Raw genomic sequence first — 23680 nt, 5'->3', positions numbered from 1 at the left:
TGCGCCACCATCGCCTGGCTCAACAAGCATTTTCTGAAGAGGTGATAAGTGATAGGTTTATCAGTGAGTGAAATAAACCCTTCTGAGACGTGTAGAGACGATGGTGCAGCTCACTCGTGGAGCATGGCGTATGAAGGATGAATGGGGCAGGGAGGGGAAGCAAGGGAGATAATACATGGCCACTGCGGAGCAGGCTTATTGGAGCAGTGAGGTCATTTGGGCAAAGGCCTGAATCATGCGCCATCGAATAATACGAGCAAGGGCCCAGGACCGCAGCGTTGCTGAGACATTTGAGGAAACAGTTTCAAGAGGACTGTGAGTGGCTAGAATTCAGCAGATGGGTGGGGGGGGCGTCAGGGAAGAATAGGATGGAAGAACACAGAGGACTCCAGGTCTTCGTGGGCTCTGCTTTTGCTTTAAGTCAAGAGAGCTGGCATTTTTTTAAATAGACAATGGTAAAGATTTTCAGTTTTGCAAGTCACGTGGTCTGTGTTAAAACTGCTAAACTTGCCACCTTTAGCCTGCAAGTAGCCATGAGTCATACATATATGAAGGGATGAGGTCATGTTCCAATAAAGCTTGACTCAGGCTGGGAGTTAGTCTTGCTGAACGTTGCTCCCTCATGGGAATCCCCTTGAGAATTTTAAGAAGAGACAACATCTGATAGGTAAAAATACCTGGTAATTAAGAAAAAAAGTATGTGTATGTATGTCTGTCTGCACATATGTCTGTGAGCCGTGTGTGTGCCTGGTGTCCTCCCAGGCCAAAGGATCTCCTATTACTGGAGTTACAGATGGTTGTGAGCCACCATGTTGGTGCTAGAAATAAAAGTCAGGTCCTTTGGAAGCACAGCCAGTGCTCTTAAGTGCTGCACCGTCTTTCCAGCCCGACACTTGACGCTTTTAAAAGACATTTTTAAAGCTTCTTATTTTGAAAGAATTTTACAGTTAAAGAAAGGTTTTAAAAAATTGCAGAGTGAGCCAGGCAGTGGTGGCGCATGCCTTTAATCCCAGCACTCAGGAGGCAGAGGCAGGTGGATCTCTGTGAGTTCAAGGCCATCCTGGTCTACAAAGTGAGTTCAAAGATAGCCAAGGCTACACAGAGGAACCCTGTCTCAGAACACCCCCTCCTAAAAAAAGATTGTTCCCCCACTATAATGCTGCAATTTAAGTAGCTACAATAGTTACTAAGATTAAGAAATTAACAAAGTGTAATACTTTTTAAACATATACACACACACGGTTTCTCTGTGTAGCCCTGGAACTCACTCTGTAGACCAGGCTGGCCTCAAACTCAGACATCCGCCTGCCTCTGCCTCCTAAAGTGCTGGGATTAAAGGTGTGTGTCATCATGTCCAGCTATACTTTAAAAATTAACCCCCCACACACTTTCTCTCACTGTTCTCTCTGTGTTTTAGTGTGTGTTTTCATTCTATATTCACACTGAGGTCAGAGCACAGCCAAATACTTGGTAGTCACTTGCTTGGTGCTTTTACCCATTGAGACATCCTGTGGGCTCAATGCTTTTTTTTCTTTCTTTTCTTTTTGTTTTTTTTTTTTTGTGATGAAGTCTCACTATGCAGACCCACTAGCCTTGAACTCACAGAGATCTATCTACCTGTCTCTGCTTCCCTGATGGGATTAAAGGCATGTGCCACCAGGCCCAGTCTACTGGCTCCAGTACTTCTTGTGAATTCATTTGGATTTCATGTTGCTACTGCTACGGTCCTCTCTGTTTCCACATCTGTTGTAGCATCCCAGGTTCCATCCAGTAGTCCTGAATCTGCGGTTTCTTCTCTCTATGATAGCTCCTTAGGAGTTAGGATTGTTTTTATGAGTTCTGGTCTCCTGTGTGATAGTGTCTCAGCTTGAATCTCTCTGACATGTTCTTATGATTACACCATGGTTGCAGGCCTTTGGTGAGAATGTCATACTTGCCTTTTGAAAGGCTCCTATTGGCAGCTTTGGTCAGGACAAAACCCTTGTCATGATACAGGTGAGCTTTAGACTAGGCTATTCCAAGAGGCCCCAGATGTGGTCAGTTTAGGAACAGAGTTGAACCTAGTGAGTGCTGGGGAGTGTGTGGGATGTCTCCTGTCCCCTGCAGACTGGAGGGGATAGAAAGGCAAGGACAGACGGACTTGAAGAAACAGTCTCTTTTTCTTTGGTCTAGCCTTTTAACTTCCTCTTTCTGACACGTTATGTTACAGCACTTGACTATTTTAGAAACTAGTAAAGCTCACACAAATACTATGGCCTGTGTTTGTCTTTATTTAAAGTAAAAAAAAAAACAAACCAAACATTATGTGGGCAATAATACTCTTGTCTCAGATCCAAGGAAATAAGATTTCTCGTAAACTCTCAGCTCCAGTTGTGAACACATTGTCTGTCCTTGATTTCTTGCTGAATAGTTACAGATGCAAATTATCTTTCTGGAATTCTCATTGGTTCTTTAATATGTAAAATAACATCTGTTTCTGGCCATGGTGGAGTCCCTGACGTAAGCAGCTAAAAAGCTAGGGAAATGTCTGAATGGATGTTCTGAGACGCTGGACAGTAGATTACACAGGGTAATAAATGTCCTACGTGGTGACATGTTCTGCGTCACAGCGCAGAAGGGAGAAGACCAAACTGAGCTCTTGGAAAGAACCTCAGATGAGGGTTCTGAAAGGAGGATAATGACACAGAAATAACCCCTTGTGGACTTTGCCAAGTCACACAGGCACGGCATAGAGGAAGAGTAGAAGCTGAGCAGTCAAGTCAGACAAGAGCCGAGCTTACCACCCACAGTGGCTGACTCGAGCGATTGCTTGGCCCCTTCAGATCCGTTTAAGTTGTTTATGTATGTATGTGGGACATAAAATACTTTTCCTCTTTAGACAGTGGGCTTTTTTTGAGACAGGTTCTCTCTATGTTACCCTGGCAGCCTGCCTACACACTGTGTAGATCAGGGCGGTCTCCAACTCAGAGAACTTCTTGCCTCTGCTTCAGTAATAGTTCATTGCAGCCTATGTTGTTTACTAAAGTAGAGGTAGGTTCTGGTCTCTCCTGGTCTTCAATTGCCTGGAGCATCTTTTAAATCTCTTCACTTTCTGTGTTTGTAATTGAAGACAAATTGAGGCAGCATACTGTTGGGTCTTTGTGTGTGTGTGTGTGTGTGTGTGTGTGTGTGTGTGTGTGTGTGTGTGAGAGAGAGAGAGAGAGAGAGAGAGAGAGAGAGAGAGAGAGAATATTCCAGTCCACTAAGTCACTCTTTCTCATTATAGTCCCGAGTCTATTTGCATTCCCAGCACTCACTGATAGGTAAGGATTCCTTCTGCTGTGTTTCTCATGGTTTTCTGGTCTGGCTGGTCCTTTGTGTCTTCCTTTGTGGTTTCGTGTAGCTAGGTGCTTTGAATGCTTTCTATTTTTATTTCCTGCTTCTGCTACAGAGTTTTGCTTTGTAGTTCTGGTGAGACACACACAGCAACCTGATAAACTGTGCTCAGACAACTCTGCACCTTTACTCCCTCCTGCACTTTGTTTCTGATGCTTATCTCTCGACAGCTTACGCTCTCTGTCGTTAATAAATGTTGTACTAAAGGCTGAGGTGCTTTGTAAACGCCAGCACAGCCCTGGAGAATGCTAAATGCGGCCACTTACCACTGAGGTTCTTCTTTGATATCTTCTGTGCTGCTTTGCCTACTAGGATGTCTGTGCACCACTTTTGTGCCTGAGGAGGCCAAAAGAGGTGTCTGATCTCCTGACACTAGAGTTCCAGTCAGTTGTGAGTCACCAAGTGGATGCTGGGAATCAGACCCTGTTGGGTCCTCTGGAAGAACAGCCAGCACTCCTAACCTCTGAGCCAGCTCTCTCCCCTAATGATTAGAGACTTTTCATTTTTACTTAAGGAACTCACTCTAACAAGTCCTGTAAAGAGATGAGCTTAGGTTCTGTCTCCATGTCCTCATATAAAGTGTAGACAGTTGTGCTGTGTAGGGTATGTATGCACGTGCTGTTGCACATGTGGGGATCAGAGAATGACTTCGGGGGATGTGCTCTTTCTCTGAGTTGCTTCTCCTTTTCTCTGGGAATTGAACTCAAACTTGGCAGCAACTTAGTTGCCTTACCGCTGAGCCTCCTTACCAGTCCCGTTTCTCCAGTTTCTGAGAGGCAGCTTTGCAGGGTGGTGGTGTCATTTCTCCCCCTCAGCTCTTTGGATATATTCCTTCATTTTCCTGACTCGTGGGGTTCCTGTTATGAAATCTACAATAACTGTATTTGTATTCTTTCATGTGTGCTAGATTTCTTATCACTTCCTGCTTTCAAGATTTTCCTTTGTTTGGAGTTTTCATAGTTTGGGTTGGAATTCACTGGTGACCCCTTCTGCCCATACATGGATGTCGGCATACACACTGAGATTCTAACTTATTGATTTGAGATAGAGTCTTACTGAGTTGCTTAAGCAGACATTGAACTATCAGCCTCCAGAGTAACTAAAATTGTAGACCTGAATCACCAGGCACTGACAATTTTATTTCTGCATAGTCTTGTGGGGCATCTTCTGAATCTATGACAGTCATGTTTCATAGATCTGTTTCTTTGGAGTTCATAGTTGGAACTGTAGTAGACTTTGCCAGTGGGAGGGGAAGGGATGGAAATGCACCTGATCCCTCTGTTCCTGGAATTGTTTTGGGAAACAGCTCCCTCTTCTGGTCCTTATAGGTGTTGCTTAGTAGGGATAAAACACTCTTGGGACTAGTGTGTTATTCGGGAAGGGCCATCTATCTGGTGACATTGTGGACAAAATTGCGAGTCTCTGATTAGGTGTCTTGCAGGTTGGTCGTGTGGCTACTCGTAGCCCAAGCGTTCATAATCATACCGATTGTCACCTGCAGCTGGAGAGAGATGTAAGCTGAGATCCCGGATTAGGCAGAGCTGCTGTTCAGGATGAGTCAGCTGAGAGGCTGTGCTTAGAAATGTACACTTGAAGATGACGTCTCCATCAGGGTGCAGCTGTGGATGGTTTGGTGTATACGGTCTGAATTCAGACAGCTGTGACCCTGAGCTGCTGTGTAAGAGTGTGGAGCTGGGAGTCTTGCTCCCAGGCAGGGTCTTTGGAAGGCTTTTTGGCTGAGGGGAGCCACTGCTTTGACTGCTTATGGCCAGCATGTCTACTGTCAGTGACATGTGGAGGCACATGTCTCTCTGCTGGGGTAGGGCCACTGGACCGGCCTCTGAGGCTGAGCATGAAGACCAGCTCTTCAGGGACTCTGTGAAATTTCCTCAGTTCTTCTGAAAGTGACCAGTTCAGGTTTGTGATTGGGCTACCACGTCATCTGTTGGATACGTATTTCAGATGGCAGTTCCACAGGGTGACCTCACTTACATTCTTTGATTCTGTCTTACCTAGGTGCTATAGTTAGATGAGCCTAGGATGGGCCTCCTGGGACATGTCTCAAGATGCTAAGGCATCTGGATTTTTCCTCTAGAGAGTTGTGACCCAGGAACATCCTCTCCTTATGGCCTTGGTTTAAAGGAAGGAGTACACTGAAGTAGTTCTCCAAATATTGGGGTCTGTGAGATTGCCAGTTGAAATTTTCCTGATGGAGAAGACCTTCGGTTCCTGCTGATGTCATCACCTCTTAGGCCCACCCTTGTATGTGTTCAGTTTTTGTACATCTACCCCTGATGAAGCGGAGCAGTCTTGTCCTTCCTCAGCTCTGTATGCGCAGCATGGCATGCTGGTTCTCTTACTGTTATATGCGTTGCTTTTGTGTGTATGGTTCACATTCTATTCAGCTCATCCTTTTAAGTCAAGCTGGTCTGCCATCATGCCAGCGTGTTTAAGAACAGTTTCACAGCCCTGAGAAGAAAACCTGTTCATCTGTTTCATCAGCCCGGGCCAGCTGTTAATCTACTTTGTGTGCCCACAGTTTTCCCTTTGGTATATTTCTTATCAGTGCAGTTGCACAATGCACAGTCCTTTTTGCATTGTGATTTCTTTCATGTAACATGTCCTCAAGATTCTCTCTCTCTCCTCTCCCAAGAGTAAAGACAACTGGCTGGTAGTGTATCTGTCTTCAACATTTAGAAGAAATATCTCCTGCTGAGTTTTTGTTTGGCTTGGTTTGGTTTGTTTGGTATCTTTCCTTCCTTTTTTTCCCAACAAGATTTCACTCTCTAGCCCTAGCTGTCCTGGAACTCTGTAGACTAAGATGACCTCTAACTCACAGAGAGCCACCTGCCTCTGCCTCCAAAATCCTGGGCTTAAAAGTCGTGTGTGCGTCAGAGGTCAAAGTCCGGCATCTTTCTCTGTCACACTTGGTGTTTTTAAAGACACAGCCTGGATCTCACTAGCCTGACTGTCGGTTGAGATCCAGGGTCCTCCTCATCCCCAGCCTTGGGATTTTGGGTATGTGTTGGCATACTTGTCCCTCCTCCCCATTTGGGTATTGGGTCTTTGGGCCTTTTGCTTGCTGAGTAAGCCATCTTCAGCCCATCTTTGCTTTTTTATGCCTATTTAATTCCCAACTGTCCAAGCATCCCAGTGTTCAGCTGACAGATTTGACTGATTCCTTCTCTTCTATTAGTTTTCACATACTGTTTAAAATATCTTAGGCAGCTGGAGAGACGGCTCAGTGGTTAAGAGACTGCCTGCTCTTGCAAAGGATTTGAATTTGATTCCCAGCACCCACATGATGGTTCTCAGCTGTCCTTGGTTCCAATTCTAAGGAATCTGATGCCCTTTTCTGACCCCTGCATGTACAAGGCATGCACACGGTGCACAGACATACATGCAGGCAAAATATCCACACACTTAAAATCTTAAGCAAAATGGCATTCTTACAATGAGCAACTCTGAGTGCTCAGCCTTGCCCCAGCACTGAGGGAGAGGCCAGGAGGAGTCCCATTGGAAAGATTTGACAAGTGTGGCCCAGTGCTTCTAGATGGATCACAGGTTGAGCTTTCCTCAGAGGGGTTCCACTCCACCTCCCAGTCTCCAGTAGGTATAGAAAGGTTCTCTTGCATGAAAGCACACCAGTCACAGTTGTTTACAAATCTACTATTAGGTATATGAATAGTTAAGGTAAGGATGATGCGTCATAAGGACCCCTTTGCTCATAAACTGACTTACAGTGCACATAACAAACTGTGTTCACACACGGTTCTTCCTGGTTCTCTGCTTCAGATCAACCTGCTGGGAGGAGAGGGCAGGCTGTTGCATCTTCGTAGTCCTTTGTGCTAGACAGGTGTATCACTTTGCCTCATTGAGTGTTTATCAGTTGGCTTTCAGGATGTTTCTAAGCATTTTTGTAGTCTATGCAAACCAAATTTGGCTACAGTCTCCAAAAGCCTAGACTCGGATACTCTTTGGTAAAGCTTGTGGGTGATTATTTAAGAACAGATCGTTGACATTTGGGTTTGCCGAAGTGGAGGAGAGCAGTTTGGTCTCTGGTCCTGTGCTGTATCTCTAAAACTCTTTCTTAAGGGTTTGAAGGATGTGGGATTATGCAGATACTTTGTTCTTAAATCGTTAAGCTTAATAAAAGTTGAAATTTCCATTAACAAACATTAAAGTTAAATTAGGCAAAAATGCACATTAGTTTTTAATGAGATTTTCTTATTACTTTCAGCGTTAAGCTGTTTCTTTTTACTTGTAAGTGTTAAATATATGACTGCCTTCATAACGTTGGTCAGATTTTATATACCATTGATTTGTCTTAATAGTTGACCACATTTAAGTTGTCACTGAATTTTTAATGGATAGAGAATTGTGCTGGCTAGTTTTTGTCAACTTAACACAAGCTAGAGGTACTGGAGCAGATGGAGCCTCAGCTGAGGAAAATGTCTCAGTAAGATCAGTCTGTAGGCAAACCTGTAGGGCATTTTCTTAATTAGTGATTGATGGGAGTGGGCCTAGTCCACTGTGGATGGGACCAGCCCTGGTAGGTGGTCTTGGCTCCTGTAAGGAAGCAGGATGAGCAAGCTCATGGTGTGCAAGCCAGTAAGAGAACCTCTTAGTGGCCTCTGCATTAGCTCCTGCCTCCAGGTTCCTGCCGGAATGTTCAGTGATGAACTCTGATGTGGCGTGTAAGCCAAATAAAGCCTTCTTCCCCAGTTGGATTTTGGTCGTGGTGTTTCATCACAGCAATAGTAAACCTCACTAAGAAAAGAATATTTTCAGGGTTTTTTTTTGTAGCTCAAACCTAGGGCTTGGTTCATTTAAGACAAAGACTCTACCACTGAGCTACATCCTCAGCCTGGATTTTTAATTGCTTGTAATTGAAACATGACCTTCAATTCTAACTACGGTTATTATTCTCCTGATTTGAGTTCTCGATATCAATATCATGCTGCTTTTTATTATATAAGTTTATTGAATATAGTCTCTAAGGTTTCTTCCACCCCACCCCTCCTTTTTAATAAAAGAGAGAGAGCTCAGAGGAGCAACACAGGCTGAACAGGCAGGTGGCTGCAAGGTAAAGGTTGAGCCCGGTTTTGTCTCATGGTTCTGAGCACTGGAGTCCTTGCCTGCAGCAGCCCACTTCTGCTGCTGTGCACATTCACTGCTTCAGAGTTTGGATTTTCAGGAGAAATAGGAATTGCTTCATGTTCTAGTAAGTTGAGCATCAGTGATTGAAACTATTGCTTACTGTAATAGCTTGTACCTAAGGACATTTACAAGTGCGGTTTCATAGAACAAGTGTCTAAAAAGTTAAAATGACATTTTCAGTGTGTGATTCATCATTTGTGCCACTTTGAGTTTGGCTTTAAAAGTGAAATAAGGGACTGGAGAGATGGCTCAGCAGCTAAGAGCACCGGCTGCTCTTCTTGAGGACCTGAGTTCAGTTCCCAGCACCCACACCATGGCTTACAAACATTTGTAATACCAGTTCCAGGGGATCTGATGCCCTCTTCTGGCCTCCAAGGGCAACACACACACCACACGTGTACATGTGTACGCTAGGTGCACACACATACTATGCAGACCAACACACACATAAAATAAAAATCTTTTTATTTTGTAAAGTGAAATAAAAACGATAATGTTTTTCTCTCTTTCCCAGACAGACCTTGATTATGTTAACAGCGTTATAGCGAACCTGGAGAAAGAGTAAGTTTTCCAAAGTACAGAAATGGAAATATTTTCATTGCTATTATCTTTGGCTCCTTTCTAATTCACTTCTCTGTTCACCCATGTCAGCAGCCCTTTATATTCTCATTAAACTGCTGCATTTATGCATTTATATGCATAAAGCTGCATATAAACCCCAGTGTCTGGTGGGTAAACTGCTAACTCCACTGTGGGAAAAACTGAGTAGCATCTGCATGGAACACTACCAGCTAGTTGTCTTTACTCTTGGAGGAGGAGAGAGAGAGCCAGAGTTGTACAGAACTGTTTGAATCCCCACCCTCTACTTACCAGGCAAATTTGTTGTCAGGACAGGTGTTAAAACTGAGCCATCATATCCAAGCATGTTTTTCTGTCCTGCCAAGATTGGGCCCCAATTTACTGTGGGCAGGGGACAGATGCGGAGCTTAGGGAGTTTCAGGCCTTGCCATGTTTATAGTATTCACTTGCCAGTTTTAAAGTTAGACCCGACAGGTTTCTTCTGTGGATTTTATCTGGTTTTACTCCTAAAGGGCACATTTTCTACTCGACAAGAAAGGCTTAGGAAGTTGGAGAGAGAGCCCAGTGGCTAAAGGTGTTTGCTTGTCTTGTAGATGACCTGACTTTTAGTTCCATCCCACCCCCAAGTCCCCACCAACATACACACGTAATTAAAAATAATAAAAATCTTTAAAAAAAATGACATAAAAGCAGGAGTTACTTGCCAACTCCATACTTAAAATAATTCCTCCTTGTTAATCAAAATATGAAAGCTGGAGATTTAATAAAATATTGTGTGTACTTCAGGGTCAAGTTGTGTGCGTTAAAATTTTTCTCAAGTGTAGCCGAGTGGTGGTGGCACATGCCTTTAATCCCAGCACTCGGGAGGCAGAGGCAGGCGGATCTCTGTGAGTTCGAGGACAGCCTGGTCTACAAGAGCTAGTTCCAGGACAGGCTCCGAAGCTGCAGAGAAACGCTGTCTCGAAAAAACAAACAAAACAAATTCTCAAATGCTACATTCTGTAGAAATAAGCTGGTATAGACAATCCCTTTAAAGAAGCAGGGAATAATGACTGATTGGCCTTCCCATTCATCTCAGGGGCAGCTCTGCAGGCTCCTTAATATGCAGGGAAACCAAGTCTAGAAAATGAGTGCAGTACATACCCGTGGCTTTGCACAGAGGCCAACCTTATAGAATATTGGGTGAAGATTTGCAAGTATGAGACAAGGAGGTGAACGAGAAAGGAACCACAATTAGTGAAAACTGACTCAAGAGCCTCAGAAAGGGCTTCTCAGTCCAGCAGCGCTGATAGGTGGGTCTTGGTCGAAGGATGTGGAGCAGGATCCTTAGCCCTGTCCCTTAGATGTCAGAGAATCGCCACTAGTGACGATGAAAATGCCTCCAGGCCCCACTGAATGTTCCCAGGAGGGATAAAGTTGCTGTCAGTTAAAAAGCCCTGGTTTGAAATGATACAGAGCCTGAAGCCTACAGATAAATCTTCCTGAATATTGAAGAACTTTGTCTTTAAATTTGAAAACAGTCACACTTATTGATTTGTGTGTATATGCATTCACGTGCTGTAGTCAGAGGAACTTTTGTGGTTGTCTCTCCTACTGTGCGGGTCCCTGGGATTGAACCCAGTCCTTCAGGCTTAGGGGGCAAACACCTTTATGACTGACCCATCTTACTAACCCAGAAAAATGGAAGAACTTTGATTTTTCATGAGTAATATATTTTGGGTCAGCATACAATTTGTTTGCTTTTTTCCTTCGGTCCCCCTCTTTCTATGGGACCTTGATTTACTTAGATTTAAAAAACGAATCACTTAAAAGACGGCAGTGCCTGCAGTTTACCCAGGATCTCTCTGCTGCAGTTTACTGTTTCTCCTCTGACATTTTGCTGTCTTTAAAAAGCATGGCTGAAAAAAAAAAAGAGGAAACTCAAAACTTGTATCAGCAGAGAAATTTGTATTTTCTGCTCAGCGGTGAGCTGACCGCATTTAGCACACTATATCCGTCTCCTCATACTCTGCTCTCCTGCTTAGCCATGCGTTTCATGTTAAATGCAATGAGTTGAGCATTAAGACAAATGAAATCCCACAGAGCTAAAATAATACAGCTAACCTTTCTCTTGGTAGATTTTCTAAAGAACTTAGTTCTGGCCTGCTGGAAATAATCTCCCCTCCTGAAAGCTATTACCCTGACTTGACAAACCTGAAGGAGACGTTTGGAGACTCCAAGGAAAGAGTAAGGTGAGCAGGCGCTTCCTTGTTTAGATGTCAGGCAGTCATGGCGAGATATCCTAGGCCATCTTGTTCAGCAGGACAGAGAGTCTAAGTGCTTTGCTTAGCTGAACTGAGCTTGGGGTTCATTGTGCTCAGCATTAATTAGTGTGTTTCTGTTAGCCACTAGGAATTCAAAAAGATTACTATTCTAGACCTAAGTGTGTTTTACAGACAGTAATACATAGGATTAGTTTCCGTTTGCATTTAATATGCATTATCTATCTCTGGCCATATTCACTTCACAGCTCCAGACATAGCCTCATATCTATTTCCTAAAGTAGACTTTGCCAAGCACTAATTCAAGGAGACAGTAAGATATTACTGAAGCAAAGGTTTGTGGATAAGGCAGTCCGGAAAATGCTGGATTGTAGCTCAAAAGTAGAACATTAGCCAAGCACGCACGGAGCCATGAGTTCCGTGTCTAGTAATGTGCTCACTGGTGGGTATTTTAGCATCTTTTATGCTGATCTGTCTCTAGAAGGGAATGTAGGGTCTACAGTGATGCCCAAATTCTCCTCACTGGAGAGCCTTCTGTGCACGGGGTAGCTGGAGGGTTAGTGTTGTCTTAGGAGTATATGGTGAGCAAGGCTTCATTGGAGGAAGCCACCCTTTGACTGTCTCTCGGGTTTGTGTGTGTTCACACATAGTCTGAGTTTGCTAACTTTGAGTCTGATTCCTCACTTACTCTGAAACTGTTTGTTTCAGATGGAGAACCAAGCAAAACCTGGATTATTGCTTTCTAATGATGTATGCTCAGGAGAAGGGCATCTATTACATTCAGGTAAGAGCCGGGCTCTTTACAGGTATTTTTGCTGTTGTTTCTTTTGTGTTGTTTGAGATTGGGCCTGGAATTTGCTATGTAGACCAGATTGGTCCTGAACTCACAGAGATCCACCTGCCTCTGTTTCCTTGGTGCTGGGATTAAAGGCGTGTGGACATCACAGCACGTCCTTCTCACGAGTTAAAGAAGTGTTTGTTTGTTAAAGGTACATAGCGCTTCTCACTAGTTAAAGAAGTGTTTGTTAAAGGTACATAGCGCTTCTCACGAGTTAAAGAAGTGTTAGAGACGTAGCACAGACCTTCCTCTGTCTTTTTATTTGGTGGTTTTGACTCCTCCTCCTCCTCCTCCTCTTCCTCTTCTTCTTCAATAGATTTACTAAAATATAAAAAGAAATACACTTAGCTTATAAAAGATTTGAAATGTAAAAGTCAGAATAGATTTTGTTTCATATTTATTTTGTAAAGATGACCACATCCTATGAACACATTCTACATATAGTTTAACTAAGTTTGGGTTCAGAGGTCTATGTCAGAATTTTCACGTGGGTCTGGAAGTCGGGAAGGTATTAGAAAGCATCTGTTCATTTCTGGAAGTTTCTTGTATGTGTGAATGTGTATGTGTGTGGGGTACATGTGTGTGTTTACTTATAGGGGCTAGAGGTCAATACTGGGGCTCTTCCCCAGGTAATCTTTACCATTTTTTTTTTTTTTGAGGTTGAACCTCCCACTGAACCTGGAAACTTAGCACTAAAGCTAAACTGGCTGACTAGCAAGCCCCCAGAGTTAGTCTTAGCTGCCTGCTCAGTGCTGGGATTTCAGGCAGGCACTGCCACAACTGGCTTTTTGTCATGGGTGTTGGGGCTTAAACTCAGGGTAGTTCTGATTGCATCGCAAGTTGGCCTCAGACTTGGGGTTTTCCTGCTTCTGCCTTTGAGTGCTGGGGCTGCAAGCGTGCAACACCTTGTTTTCTTTGATAGTCCGCCTGGGATAAGTCTTTTACTTCCTTATGCTATTCCTGAGTGTCTTAGCCTTTTTGGCAGTCTACAGAATGAGATTAAAATACAGTTGGGTTGGGGTTATTGGTTGTTGTTAGTGGGAAGAAATGATGATGTGTTGATTTTTTTTTTTATCTTGCAGCTTTGCTGAAACATTTATTATTTGTAATAGTTTTTTTGTGGATTTGTATAAGGCGTGTCATGGGGAAACTTCAGGACATGGGGTTGCCAGTGGCATCTTGGATGTGACCCCAGTGTCGTGATTTACAAATTGACCTAAGCACAGTGGCACAAACTCATCGTCCTGCATTAGGAGGAAACAGGATCTCTGATCTGAGGCCAGCCTGGGCCATAATGAGTTCCAGGGGAGTACATGTCTTAGGAGGGACTGCACATAGACATTTTTGTGGGCGTCAAAAGAAGCAACATGATGTGAAGGCAAATGCAGAGATGCAGCTTCTTTTCCTCCGGCTTTGGGTGCTTTTGACTCTTGGGTGTCTGATGGCTTCAGCTGGGATTCCCAGAGTTTTGCTGACTAGTGGGAATCCCTGCCTGTTTGTGATCCCAGAGGGAAATCTTTTGATTTCCATCTTGGGAATGCTGGGCTCACAGACTGCATTTGAAGGAATTCTCTCTTGTCAGTTTTTAGGCGAGTTTGAGAAAAATCAGTTGCATCTTTCATGCAACTTCAGTGAAGTTCTCTGATCCTGACCTTTCCACTTTGCTTTGTGAGGAAGTTAAGGAAGAGTTTGTTGGTGTCATCGTCTTAGACAGCATCTTACATAGCCCAGGCTGGCCCTGAGCTTAGCATGTAGCCAAGGATGATCTGGTGCCTAAATCCCTCTGCCTGCACACCCCAAGTGTTGGCATTATGCCATATGCTGCCATATGGTAGTTTCAGGTGGTGGGGATCAAACCCAGAGTTTGATGCGTGCTAGACAAGCACTTGACCAACCGAGCTACATGCCCAGCCCTTCAAGGCTTTTTGTTTTGTTTTCATCTTTGATCCCCTTACTTGTTAGTGTCATGCTTAAATGTATTTGTCTGCAGGTCAGTCTCAGTGACTTGTATCTTTCTAGGAACTCATTATTTCTTCTAGTTAATCCATTCATTAGCACACACCTAACACTGTAGAAGCCCCTACTCACGCACAACTCTTGCACTTCTGTGACACCAGTGTTAATGCCCTCTCGTGTCTAATGGAGTCCTCTCTTTTCCAGTGTTACTCAGACTAAAGTTTTGTCAGTTTTGCTGATCATTGCAGAAACATCCTTGCTTGCTTTTGTTTCCATTGATTTTTTTTTATAGTCGTGTGTTTTGATTTCCTTCTTGATTTTCTTTGTGTTATCGTTATAGTAACTTGAAACATGCTGTATATAGTTACAGCAGTCTGTCTAAAACAGATCACTTAATTTCAAGCCATATGAATTACCGACTTTATATCTGCTCCTTCTTCCTACTTTGTTTTTGATAACACAAATTGCCTCTATAAGATTGTACGTCTCCATTCTAGGCTGACTTGAACTTGCTGTGCTGGGATTACAGGAGTAGAGTGTGCCACTGTACCTGGTCTAGATGTGCTGAGGGTCAGATTCAGGCTTTGTGTGAGCTAGAAGAGCAATGCCTCCACCGAGCCACAGCCAAGTCCCCCCCGCGGCTTCTCACATTGCATGTCCATGGATTTTTGTACTTTGGGTTATACCAGATTTGTAAGAGATCAAGGTTCCTGTTCGCTTCAAGGATCTGCAGGTTCCTCGGACTGTCTTCATGGTCATTTTCCCTTTTTGTTCTATTGAAAACTCGGTCTTTGCTCATGCTTTCTTCTGCCCGTCTGGGTCTGCTGTGAAGTTTCCCATTCAGGTTTTGTATCTTCAGTTCCTGTTTCTCGCTGGTTCTCCTCCACAGTTTGTCTCTTCGGTGCTGTTCTCACTTAACTCCCTTACACATTTCACTGCCTCTGTTTTTAGCAGCCTCACTGCAATGTCATCTTTGTTACTGTTGGGATTTTGGTATCTGAAAATCAGCCATCCTCAACAGCCCACCTTGTTCTTGTGGTCTGGTGTTGTGCCAGCAGAGCTTCTGGAGCCCTGTAAATTAAAATAATTATTTTCTTCTTTATGCATATGAGTGTTTTGCATTCATGTATGTATATGCACTGCATAAGTGCTGTTACCAGCTGAGCCCCCTGGACTGCAGTTATAAATGGCTGTGAGCCAACTTGTGGGTTCTGGGAACTGAACCTGGCTCCTCTGGAAGAGTGGCAAGTGTGTTTGTTAAACCACCGATACATCTCTGTAGTTCCCAGAGCCTCTTTTAAAAGCAGTATTTTTGTTAATTCTTTTAGTTTCTCGCATTGTATTTTGAACATACTCACTGCCCCCTTCCTCTCATTTACCTTTTCCACCCGCCCACCTCTGAGTTTCCTTTTCAAACTCACGAAGTCCAGTTTGTGCTGCCCAGCTAGTCTTGGAGGTGGAGCTTGCCCTGGTGTGTGTCGACCTACCAGGGGTCACATTATTAAAGGAGGCGACTCTCCCTCTCTCAGCAGCTAGAGAATGCCAATAGCTCCTCAGCTAGTGGTGATGGGTGTGTGTGTCATGCCCACCTTCCCCCTTTATGCAGGTTTTATGTCTGGGAGGCCCTTACACAGGTCTTGTCCATGTTGTCACAATCACTGCTGCTTGGGTCCTCTCTTTCTGGACTTGTGGGTGTAACCCAAGTGTGATTTGCTGGTTTCTACTCTGGTGTGCACAACCCCACTCTTAGAGTGTGTGAGGGAATATTGGGCATCACTTAGTGCTCGTCTATGCTGTGCAGCCTCTGGCCTTTGTTCTTGGCCTCTGTTGGGTGCCTGCCATGTTCCGCCCATACTTTGAAATAAGACAGAAATGACATTATCAGGATGCATGCTAGAAGGGCAGAGGCTCCAGGGATTTATGACTAATTTCCCTGCTAATGGAGAAGTCAGGAGTTGGAGAACCATGCCCAGAAAAGTGGCTTTAGCTATTGAATGCTCTGATTTTAAGCCATATTTCTGTGGGTGAAGGGGGACTGGAGTTTGCTATTCATTATCTTCTTGATGTCTGAAATCTCTAACAAGGTCAACAAACACATTGCCTCATGACCGTTTTTTTTGTTTTTTTTTTGTTTTTTTTTTTTTGTCCCAACATAATATCAAAAGCCTTAAATACTGGTAAATGGAAATTGGTGTTGCTTTTAGTCTTTTCTTGGAATAATATTGTTCTTACATCATTACCTTATTGTTGATTATTTGGGCTGTACCTAAATCTTCAGCTCTACAAAGGTTGATGAGTTTTTCTAAAAGTGGTATATTTCCCCAAAACTTGTTCCTCAGGAAATAGAGTTGCTTTATATTCTGCTCTTCAGAGTTGGGCAGCACGAGAATCCTGTCAAAGAGCTCATTGTCATCTGTCTACAGAGTATTAGTAGGGGAAACGCACTAGCTTCAGAAGCCCACAGAGTATGCTGGCTTGAAATGTTTGTAAAGCAAAAGGAGTCACCTAGGGAAATCCCAGGAAAACAGAGCTGAGGATGGTGGGAGGGGGAGAATCAAAGGACTTCATCTCCCACTTTCCTAGGGCTGTGGCTTCGTGGTTGCAAACATGGGAGTTTCATATCCACAGCTTCTAAAGGGTGTCTGTGGGTGGGAGGCAACCCAGTGGGAGAATACTGGCCAGTGTGCATGCCCCTGTGTTCAGTTCCCAGTATTGGAAAAATATAAGATATTTATAAAGAAAGAGTAGAACGAGGTCAGTTGTATCATCAAGGGATTGCTTATGCTTAAAGAGAAAAAGGAAATACCAGCCATCCTGGGGTTGTGCCTGGACTTGGGATGAGTTTAGAGTGGCAGTGTTATACCATGTCTCGAAGGGCCATACCGCCCAACATTAAATTATGCCAAGGTTCTTATCATGGGTGACTCAGAGCTCCGATGCCATTCACAGTCATTTCCCTCACTCAGTACGACATTGGACCTTCAGATTTCCATTCAAGCGTCATATTTTTGTGAACATTTCCTGTCTCAGTGTTCCCAAATCACTTTGCATATCCCATTAATGATGCAGGCAAGCGTGGGGAATAGTTCAGTGACCTGGAACTCTGCTTGGTTTGGGCTGTACATACACTCCTCTTCTAGTAGTAATGTACTTGACAGCCTGAGACAGCTGCACCCAGAAACCTGTTAGCACCCTAGAGGCCCAACCTTGCTTGAGCTGTATACACATCCACTAGGAATGATGTAGTAAGTTTCTTCTCTTCTTCAACAGATTTTGTTCATTCATACTCCAGATGGAAAGGCCGGTCTGGCCTGAACTGGTTTGGGGTGCATCTGCAGCAGCAAGGCAAAACCGTGTCCCTAAGTAAACTTGTAGGGAAAGTCCCCTCTTTACTATCGCCTGTGCATAATTAGGCATGTAGATGATTAAATCAGACACATTCTGAGACAGGACATGCACAGTAGAGAAATGACTGTCTGCCTTAATCCGTCAATCAAAACGGGGAATTACCCTTGCTATCCCCTTTAGCAATCAGATTTCTCTTTCTCTTGAACCCCATAAAGGCAGCCCCAGATAGTGACTGGAGTCCTTGAGTATCTTCATTCATGTGGCTCACTGCCCTTCTTGGCAGTGTGACTTAGAGTGTGAAGATCACCTTCAGGAACGCTGCCAGGTGCTTCTGGTCACGTCTTGTCCTTCTCACTGTCACACCCCACACAGTGTCTCATATCTCCCTGTTACTCCAGTTCCAGGGGGTCCAGCGTCCCTTCTCACTGCCACAGGCTCCTGCACACACGTGATGCCCTTAAACGCGGTCAGAGATACTTACATACACATAGAAATATGAAGGGGCTTTCTAGGGATGTGGCTCAGGGATCGAGTCCTTGTCTAGCTTGAGCTAAGCTCTGGTTCTATTTGGGGGGGGGGGGGGGGAGAGAGCGCGAGAGAGTGTGTGTGTGTGTGTGTGTGTGTGTGTGTGCGCACGCGCGCGCTGTACATAGGAGTGATTCAGACAGAATACAGAAGGCATCAGATGGATGCATACCCAGTCTTCATGTTGGTCCTCTCAGGTACCCAGGTAGAAGGTGGGTGAGCAAGGCACTGGCTTCTCTTTGACCTCTGACCCAGGAAGTTGACCCACAGAGTATATTTCTTGTTTTCATAACACCCGTTTTTATATTTTAATTGGCTTTAACCACAGTCTTCTTGATTTTCATGAGAGTATGTTGGGTTTTTCTGTAATAATGCCCGTTTATCCTCTTTTTGCTTTTTGTCTTATTGAATATGATTTTTCAATTTTTTTCTAGCTTGAAGATGATATTATTGTGAAACAAAACTATTTTAATACCATAAAAAATTTTGCACTTCAACTCTCTTCTGAAGAATGGATGATTCTAGAGTTTTCTCAGCTTGGCTTCATTGGTAAGAAAAGTGTTTGATTTATCTTCATTATAAAACAGCCAAGTCTCAGAATCTTAAACCAGTTGCTTTTTTTTTTTTAACCAAAAAAAAAGTTATCCTTTTTTTCCCAGAGAAATTGATTGGTGCTGAGAAAATTAAACTTAGGTAAATCTCCTTATGCAAAAAGATGCACATAAATTCATGTAGACTCTGAGTCTGTGGTGTAGCATGTCCTCCAGAGAGCTGCACAGAGGCCGCCATGGTGCTGGGAGCGTGTATGACTTCTCTGTCACTTTCATTTCCTTTGTGCTTATGACTGGGGTTCATCCCCAAAGTATGGCACTGCCAGGTTCTTAGGGGGACTGTAACATGCAGCCCTTGTTCACTTCTTTCTTTCATGAACTGTTTGGGGGGGGGCTTATTTTAATGCCTTTGGGGAATAGTGTCCCTAAAATAGCCACGTGTTGCTAGGCAAGTGCTCTATCCCTGAGCTGTATCCCCAGGCCTGCATACTTTTTAAAACGTAAATCTCTCAAATTCTGTTATTTATTGGAACAGTCTTACTAAGATAGGAAAAAAAAATAATCTGACATCAGATTATGAACCCTTTAGCAACATTGTGTGTTAAATTGTTGTTAACAGTGGGGATCAGTGACTTCTGTTTCTACCCAGGTGACAAGTCCAGAGAACTTTTAGCTAAAGTGATACTGTTCTTAATGATGAGAGGAAAACCTCAATGTAGTTAGTGCATAGAAGTCACTTCTGCAGGCATCTCAAGGATTGGTTCTTTGTGACGGCTGTTGACTGGGAATGTCTTTTCAGGAAAAATGTTCCAAGCACCAGATCTTACTCTGATTGTGGAGTTCATCTTTATGTTTTATAAGGAGAAACCCATTGACTGGCTCTTGGACCACATTCTCTGGGTGAAAGTCTGCAACCCCGAAAAAGATGCCGTGAGTTCATTTTTCCATGCTGTCCAGGGGAGACTTTTTCTTTTCTTTTTGAGATAGAATCTCAGGTAGAATCTCATGTAGCAGCAGGTTGAAGATCCTCCTACCTCAGCTGCCTGAGTGCCTGGAAGTTTCTTCTTTGTTTCCTTTATGAAAGTAACTTTGAGTGAAGTAGATGTTGGTTACAAGTTAAATAAGGCCACGGCAGGGAAACTGTTTCCTCCTTTCTTCATGTGCTTGGCTTCATTCTGAAGCCAATTCTAAGTTCCAGTGTTAGAAAGGTGTGTGTGTGGGGGGAGGGGTACAATGATAGAGTGCTTTAAACAGCGTTCATGAGGTTTCAGTCTTCATTCATGGCAGTGTATGTGTGTGCATATATAACGCACTTTTTAGTACTAGAAAATCCCTCAACCTCCCTGTTTCTAAGCATTGACTCCACTGTGTATGGCTGAGAAACACTGGTGGGGTCTCGAGGCTTGCTAGCCTGTTAGCATTGGCTATCGATAGACAGCAGACCGACTTGTGAAGGGTGTGCTGTTTTCTTTCTGTTCTGCCTACTGTCTTTTATTTTTTCCCCTTAAATTCTTTTGAGACAGTATCAGACCCCAGTACACCTGAACATGTTAAATAGCAGTGATGCCATATGCCAGCTCACAGGACTCTTCAGGGTCTGACTTGCACTTTATTATTGAATAATAAAACCAGATTCTTTTAAATGTCTAGAAACATTGTGACAGACAGAAGGCAAATCTACGAATCCGCTTCCGACCGTCCCTCTTCCAGCACGTGGGTCTGCATTCCTCACTGTCTGGGAAAATTCAGAAACTCACGGTTGGTGATTTAACATAGCCTTTCCTAGCGATACAGGTTGCTGTTTCGTGTGCAGATGAGCTATGTGTTACATAACGAGACACACATGTCCTCCTAGGATAAAGATTACATGAAACCATTGCTTCTCAAGATCCATGTGAACCCCCCCGCGGAGGTCTCCACTTCCATGAAGGTGTACCAAGGTCATACACTGGAGAAGACCTACATGGGCGAGGACTTCTTCTGGGCCATCACCCCCACAGCTGGAGACTACATCCTGTTTAAATTCGACAAACCAGTCAATGTAGAAAGGTCAGTGACAGTGGAATTCTGTTTTGTCTTAGAATCCCCAACTTCTGCTTGGAATGTGCTTCGTTGTGTGTGCTTGGTGCACAGTTAGGCTGGGAAAGGGGTGGTGAGTTACAAAAGTTTTGGTTATAAATTAACTTCATACAGCTGAGTATGCTGCACTGTAATAAAGTGTTGTATTTGTGTGGAAAATGTTGCAAACAGGTCAGGCTGTGGTTGCGTTGTGTTTATTGAATGTTAAACAGCAAGCATGGGGGCTTCTGGCAGGGATAACACTGCTTGGGGCTACGTTCTTTAGGCTTAAGTTTCCCAGTATTTTTGAGTCAGCTAGGTGGTTGCAGGTGCTGGTGAGGTTATCCTGTGCCATCCAAGAGCTCACTCTGGGGTGAGGATGTGTTCTGAGTCTTGTACACTGAAGTCTAAGTCATGTTTTCATTCTTTGGTATGTGTTTCCAGTTATTTGTTCCATAGTGGCAATCAAGAACACCCAGGAGACATCCTGCTTAACACAACTGTGGAGGTTCTGCCTCTTAAGGTATGGCTGCTGCTACTCCTGATGTTCTAGTTTCATTTTTGTTACTGTGCTGAAAATGCCCTAACAGAAAGCAATTTAGGGAAGAGAGAGGCTAATTTTAGCTTACAATTCCAGATTATAGGTCGTCATTGTGGGGAAGTCAGGCAGGAATTTTAAATACCAAGTTACATCAACTCCACAGTCAAGAGCAGAGAGATGTGAGTGCCTGCATGCTCTCATGTATGTTTGTTTGTGCTCAGCTCAGTTTCTCCTCTCTTACATGGCTCAGGGACCTCTGCCTAGGGAATGGTTCTGCCCCCAGTGGCCTGGGTCTTCCCAGATCAATTAAGATAACTTCCTATAGATATGCTCACAAGCCAGACTAACGTAGACAGTCCCTCACTGAGGCTTTCTTCCTGCTGATCTCCAGTTGTGTCAGGGTGACAAAGCCAGTTGTCACAATGGATACATAGAGGTTGTTCTTATTTATGAGGCTAACAAAAATTCTCGTGAGATGTAGGACTTCAATGGTGGGTGGTATTGCTACGTTTTTTTTAAAAATGTTGAATACCTGATATTAATGTACCCATTTGTTTCATCAATACTCTTCATTTTGCTTTCTACTGGAAAAATAATACAGTTGTTTGTATTAGGAAAAGGGTCCATATTTTACCACAGTTGTTTACTTTGTATATTTTGAGCTCCATGATGCCGGCTGAATATCTGAGTGCCTGATGGGGCACGGTTAGCTCACTGGTCTGTAGAAATGCCTGCATTTTATTCACGTTAGCATGCAGTCTTCGTTCTGTAACCATTGGTGGATTTGCAGGCGGGGGGAGAGGTTAAAGTTTTACCAACAGGTTTTGAGAATTCTCAGTTTTGAGATGCCATTTTCTTTCATAACTCTGCCACAAATGCAACTTTTATATACAAAGTTAAATTCGTTTTAAAGGGGCCTAATTACCCATAATTGCTGCTTTTATTTTATTTTAGAGCGACAATTTGGAAATCAGCAAAGAAACCAAAGATAAACGATTAGAAGATGGCTATTTCAGAATAGGTAATGTCTCCTTAGTAACACGCCCCTTATTTCCTGGACTGACTCCAAAAGTCATTTCAAATTCTTGTCCGACATTCAGCTGCTTGGCAGTTACAGACATCACCAGTGTGCTCAGATTGTTCCTTCCATTCCGTAGACTTGACAGTTTCCAATCCCGGGTGGGCTCCCTGGCTTGTCGGCTTTCTCTGTCACCTGTGTGGTGCTGTATCTCAGTGACAATGAGTCCACCTTCCCTGAGTCTTTCTGTCCTCCCTCCAGGGTGGGCCCTCTGTGTTGTGATGCTGGCTGACTGACAGCAGCAGCTGAGGAAGCCTTGGAGGCTGTTAGGGAGAGTAGCTAGAATCAGGGTTCAGCTAGGTGTCTAATTGGGAAAACCAAGAAAATAGCCTGTCCGCAGCCAGAACTGAATTTTATCAGACTTGTTGCTACTTCATTCCAAAAACATGGCTGGAAGGAGCAGCTAGTCCACAGGCAGTCATTGGACCCCTGCTGGGTGTGGTTTGGGGTGGGTATGAAGAGTGCTGTGGTCATAGGAAAGAGATGCTAGTTTTATTTCAGTGTAAAGAGCAGAAGAAAGAGCCATTGGTAGAGAAAGAGAACCTGGGAAAGGACCACAGACCAGTGTGTGGAAGGAATAGGGCCATGACCAGGGACCTCTGAAGTCCCTTCCGGTGTATGTAGTCCAGGATTTTAACTGTGACCAGATACATTGGGTTCACATCTTGATGAGTGCAAAGCCAAGACAGAAGAGAGTGGAGACAGCGTTATGACATGTGAGCAGGCAAGGTAGTCATGGGCTTTCCAATAAAATTTCAATGGAGTTGTGTATGGGAATTGTATAGAGCAGGCAACACACCGAAGTTTCTTCTCAGTGGAGTCTTGGGAAGATATACATGGACAGAGCCCCTGCCCTAGCCCAGCCCCTGAATACCTGAAATGGTGGAGCTCTTTATGACCAACTTGACCTTCGGGGCAGCAACTGATTGCTGTTACGAAATGGATTTGGTCAGAAAAGGTTTGAGTAGAGTGTCTAATGCTGACATCCTGCAGGTTATATACTGTTGATGTAAAGACACACACGTCTTCACCATGCTTACTTGTTTACAGTGGGCAGAAAGAAGTGTGCCCCTGCTAACATAGGTTGCCTCTAAGGTCTTCAAGAGTACATCAGTTCATGGGACTTTGAAAGCTGAATAAAAGCAGACCAATGGGTTTAACTTGTTTATTTCCTGTCTACAGATGTCTAGAAATATTTTGCCTTTGGTGGTGCTTTATGCTCATGTCCGACTCTCCAATAAGTCTTTAACAATTACTTTCTGGGCCGGGCGGTGGTGGCGCACGCCTTTAATCCCAGCACTTGGGAGGCAGAAGTAGGCGGATCTCTGTGAGTTCAAGACCAGCCTGGTCTACAAGAGCTAGTTCCAGGACAGGTCCAAAACCACAGAGAAACCCTGTCTCCAAAAACCA

The 23680-nt window shown here is 43.9% G+C and overlaps 1 protein-coding gene across 2 annotated transcripts in view; it reads left to right on the top strand.

Moving 5' to 3' along the window:
• The window catches only part of Mgat4a (alpha-1,3-mannosyl-glycoprotein 4-beta-N-acetylglucosaminyltransferase A), a 106488-nt gene that overhangs the window by 81984 nt on the left and 824 nt on the right, over nt 1-23680 (top strand). For both annotated transcript variants that reach the window (XM_005359940.3, XM_026785650.1), the window contains exons 6-14: nt 9050-9096; nt 11232-11345; nt 12084-12159; nt 18477-18591; nt 19393-19523; nt 20244-20351; nt 20449-20642; nt 21096-21174; nt 22147-22213. In XM_005359940.3, coding sequence (XP_005359997.1) covers nt 9050-9096; nt 11232-11345; nt 12084-12159; nt 18477-18591; nt 19393-19523; nt 20244-20351; nt 20449-20642; nt 21096-21174; nt 22147-22213 — 931 coding nt within the window. The remainder of the gene's footprint in view (nt 1-9049; nt 9097-11231; nt 11346-12083; nt 12160-18476; nt 18592-19392; nt 19524-20243; nt 20352-20448; nt 20643-21095; nt 21175-22146; nt 22214-23680) is intronic.

The sequence above is a fragment of the Microtus ochrogaster genome, linkage group LG2 (assembly GCF_000317375.1).
Source record: "Microtus ochrogaster isolate Prairie Vole_2 linkage group LG2, MicOch1.0, whole genome shotgun sequence".
In the NCBI taxonomy this organism is placed as follows: domain Eukaryota; kingdom Metazoa; phylum Chordata; class Mammalia; order Rodentia; family Cricetidae; genus Microtus; species Microtus ochrogaster.
This window is presented reverse-complemented; position numbering and strand designations above follow the sequence as displayed.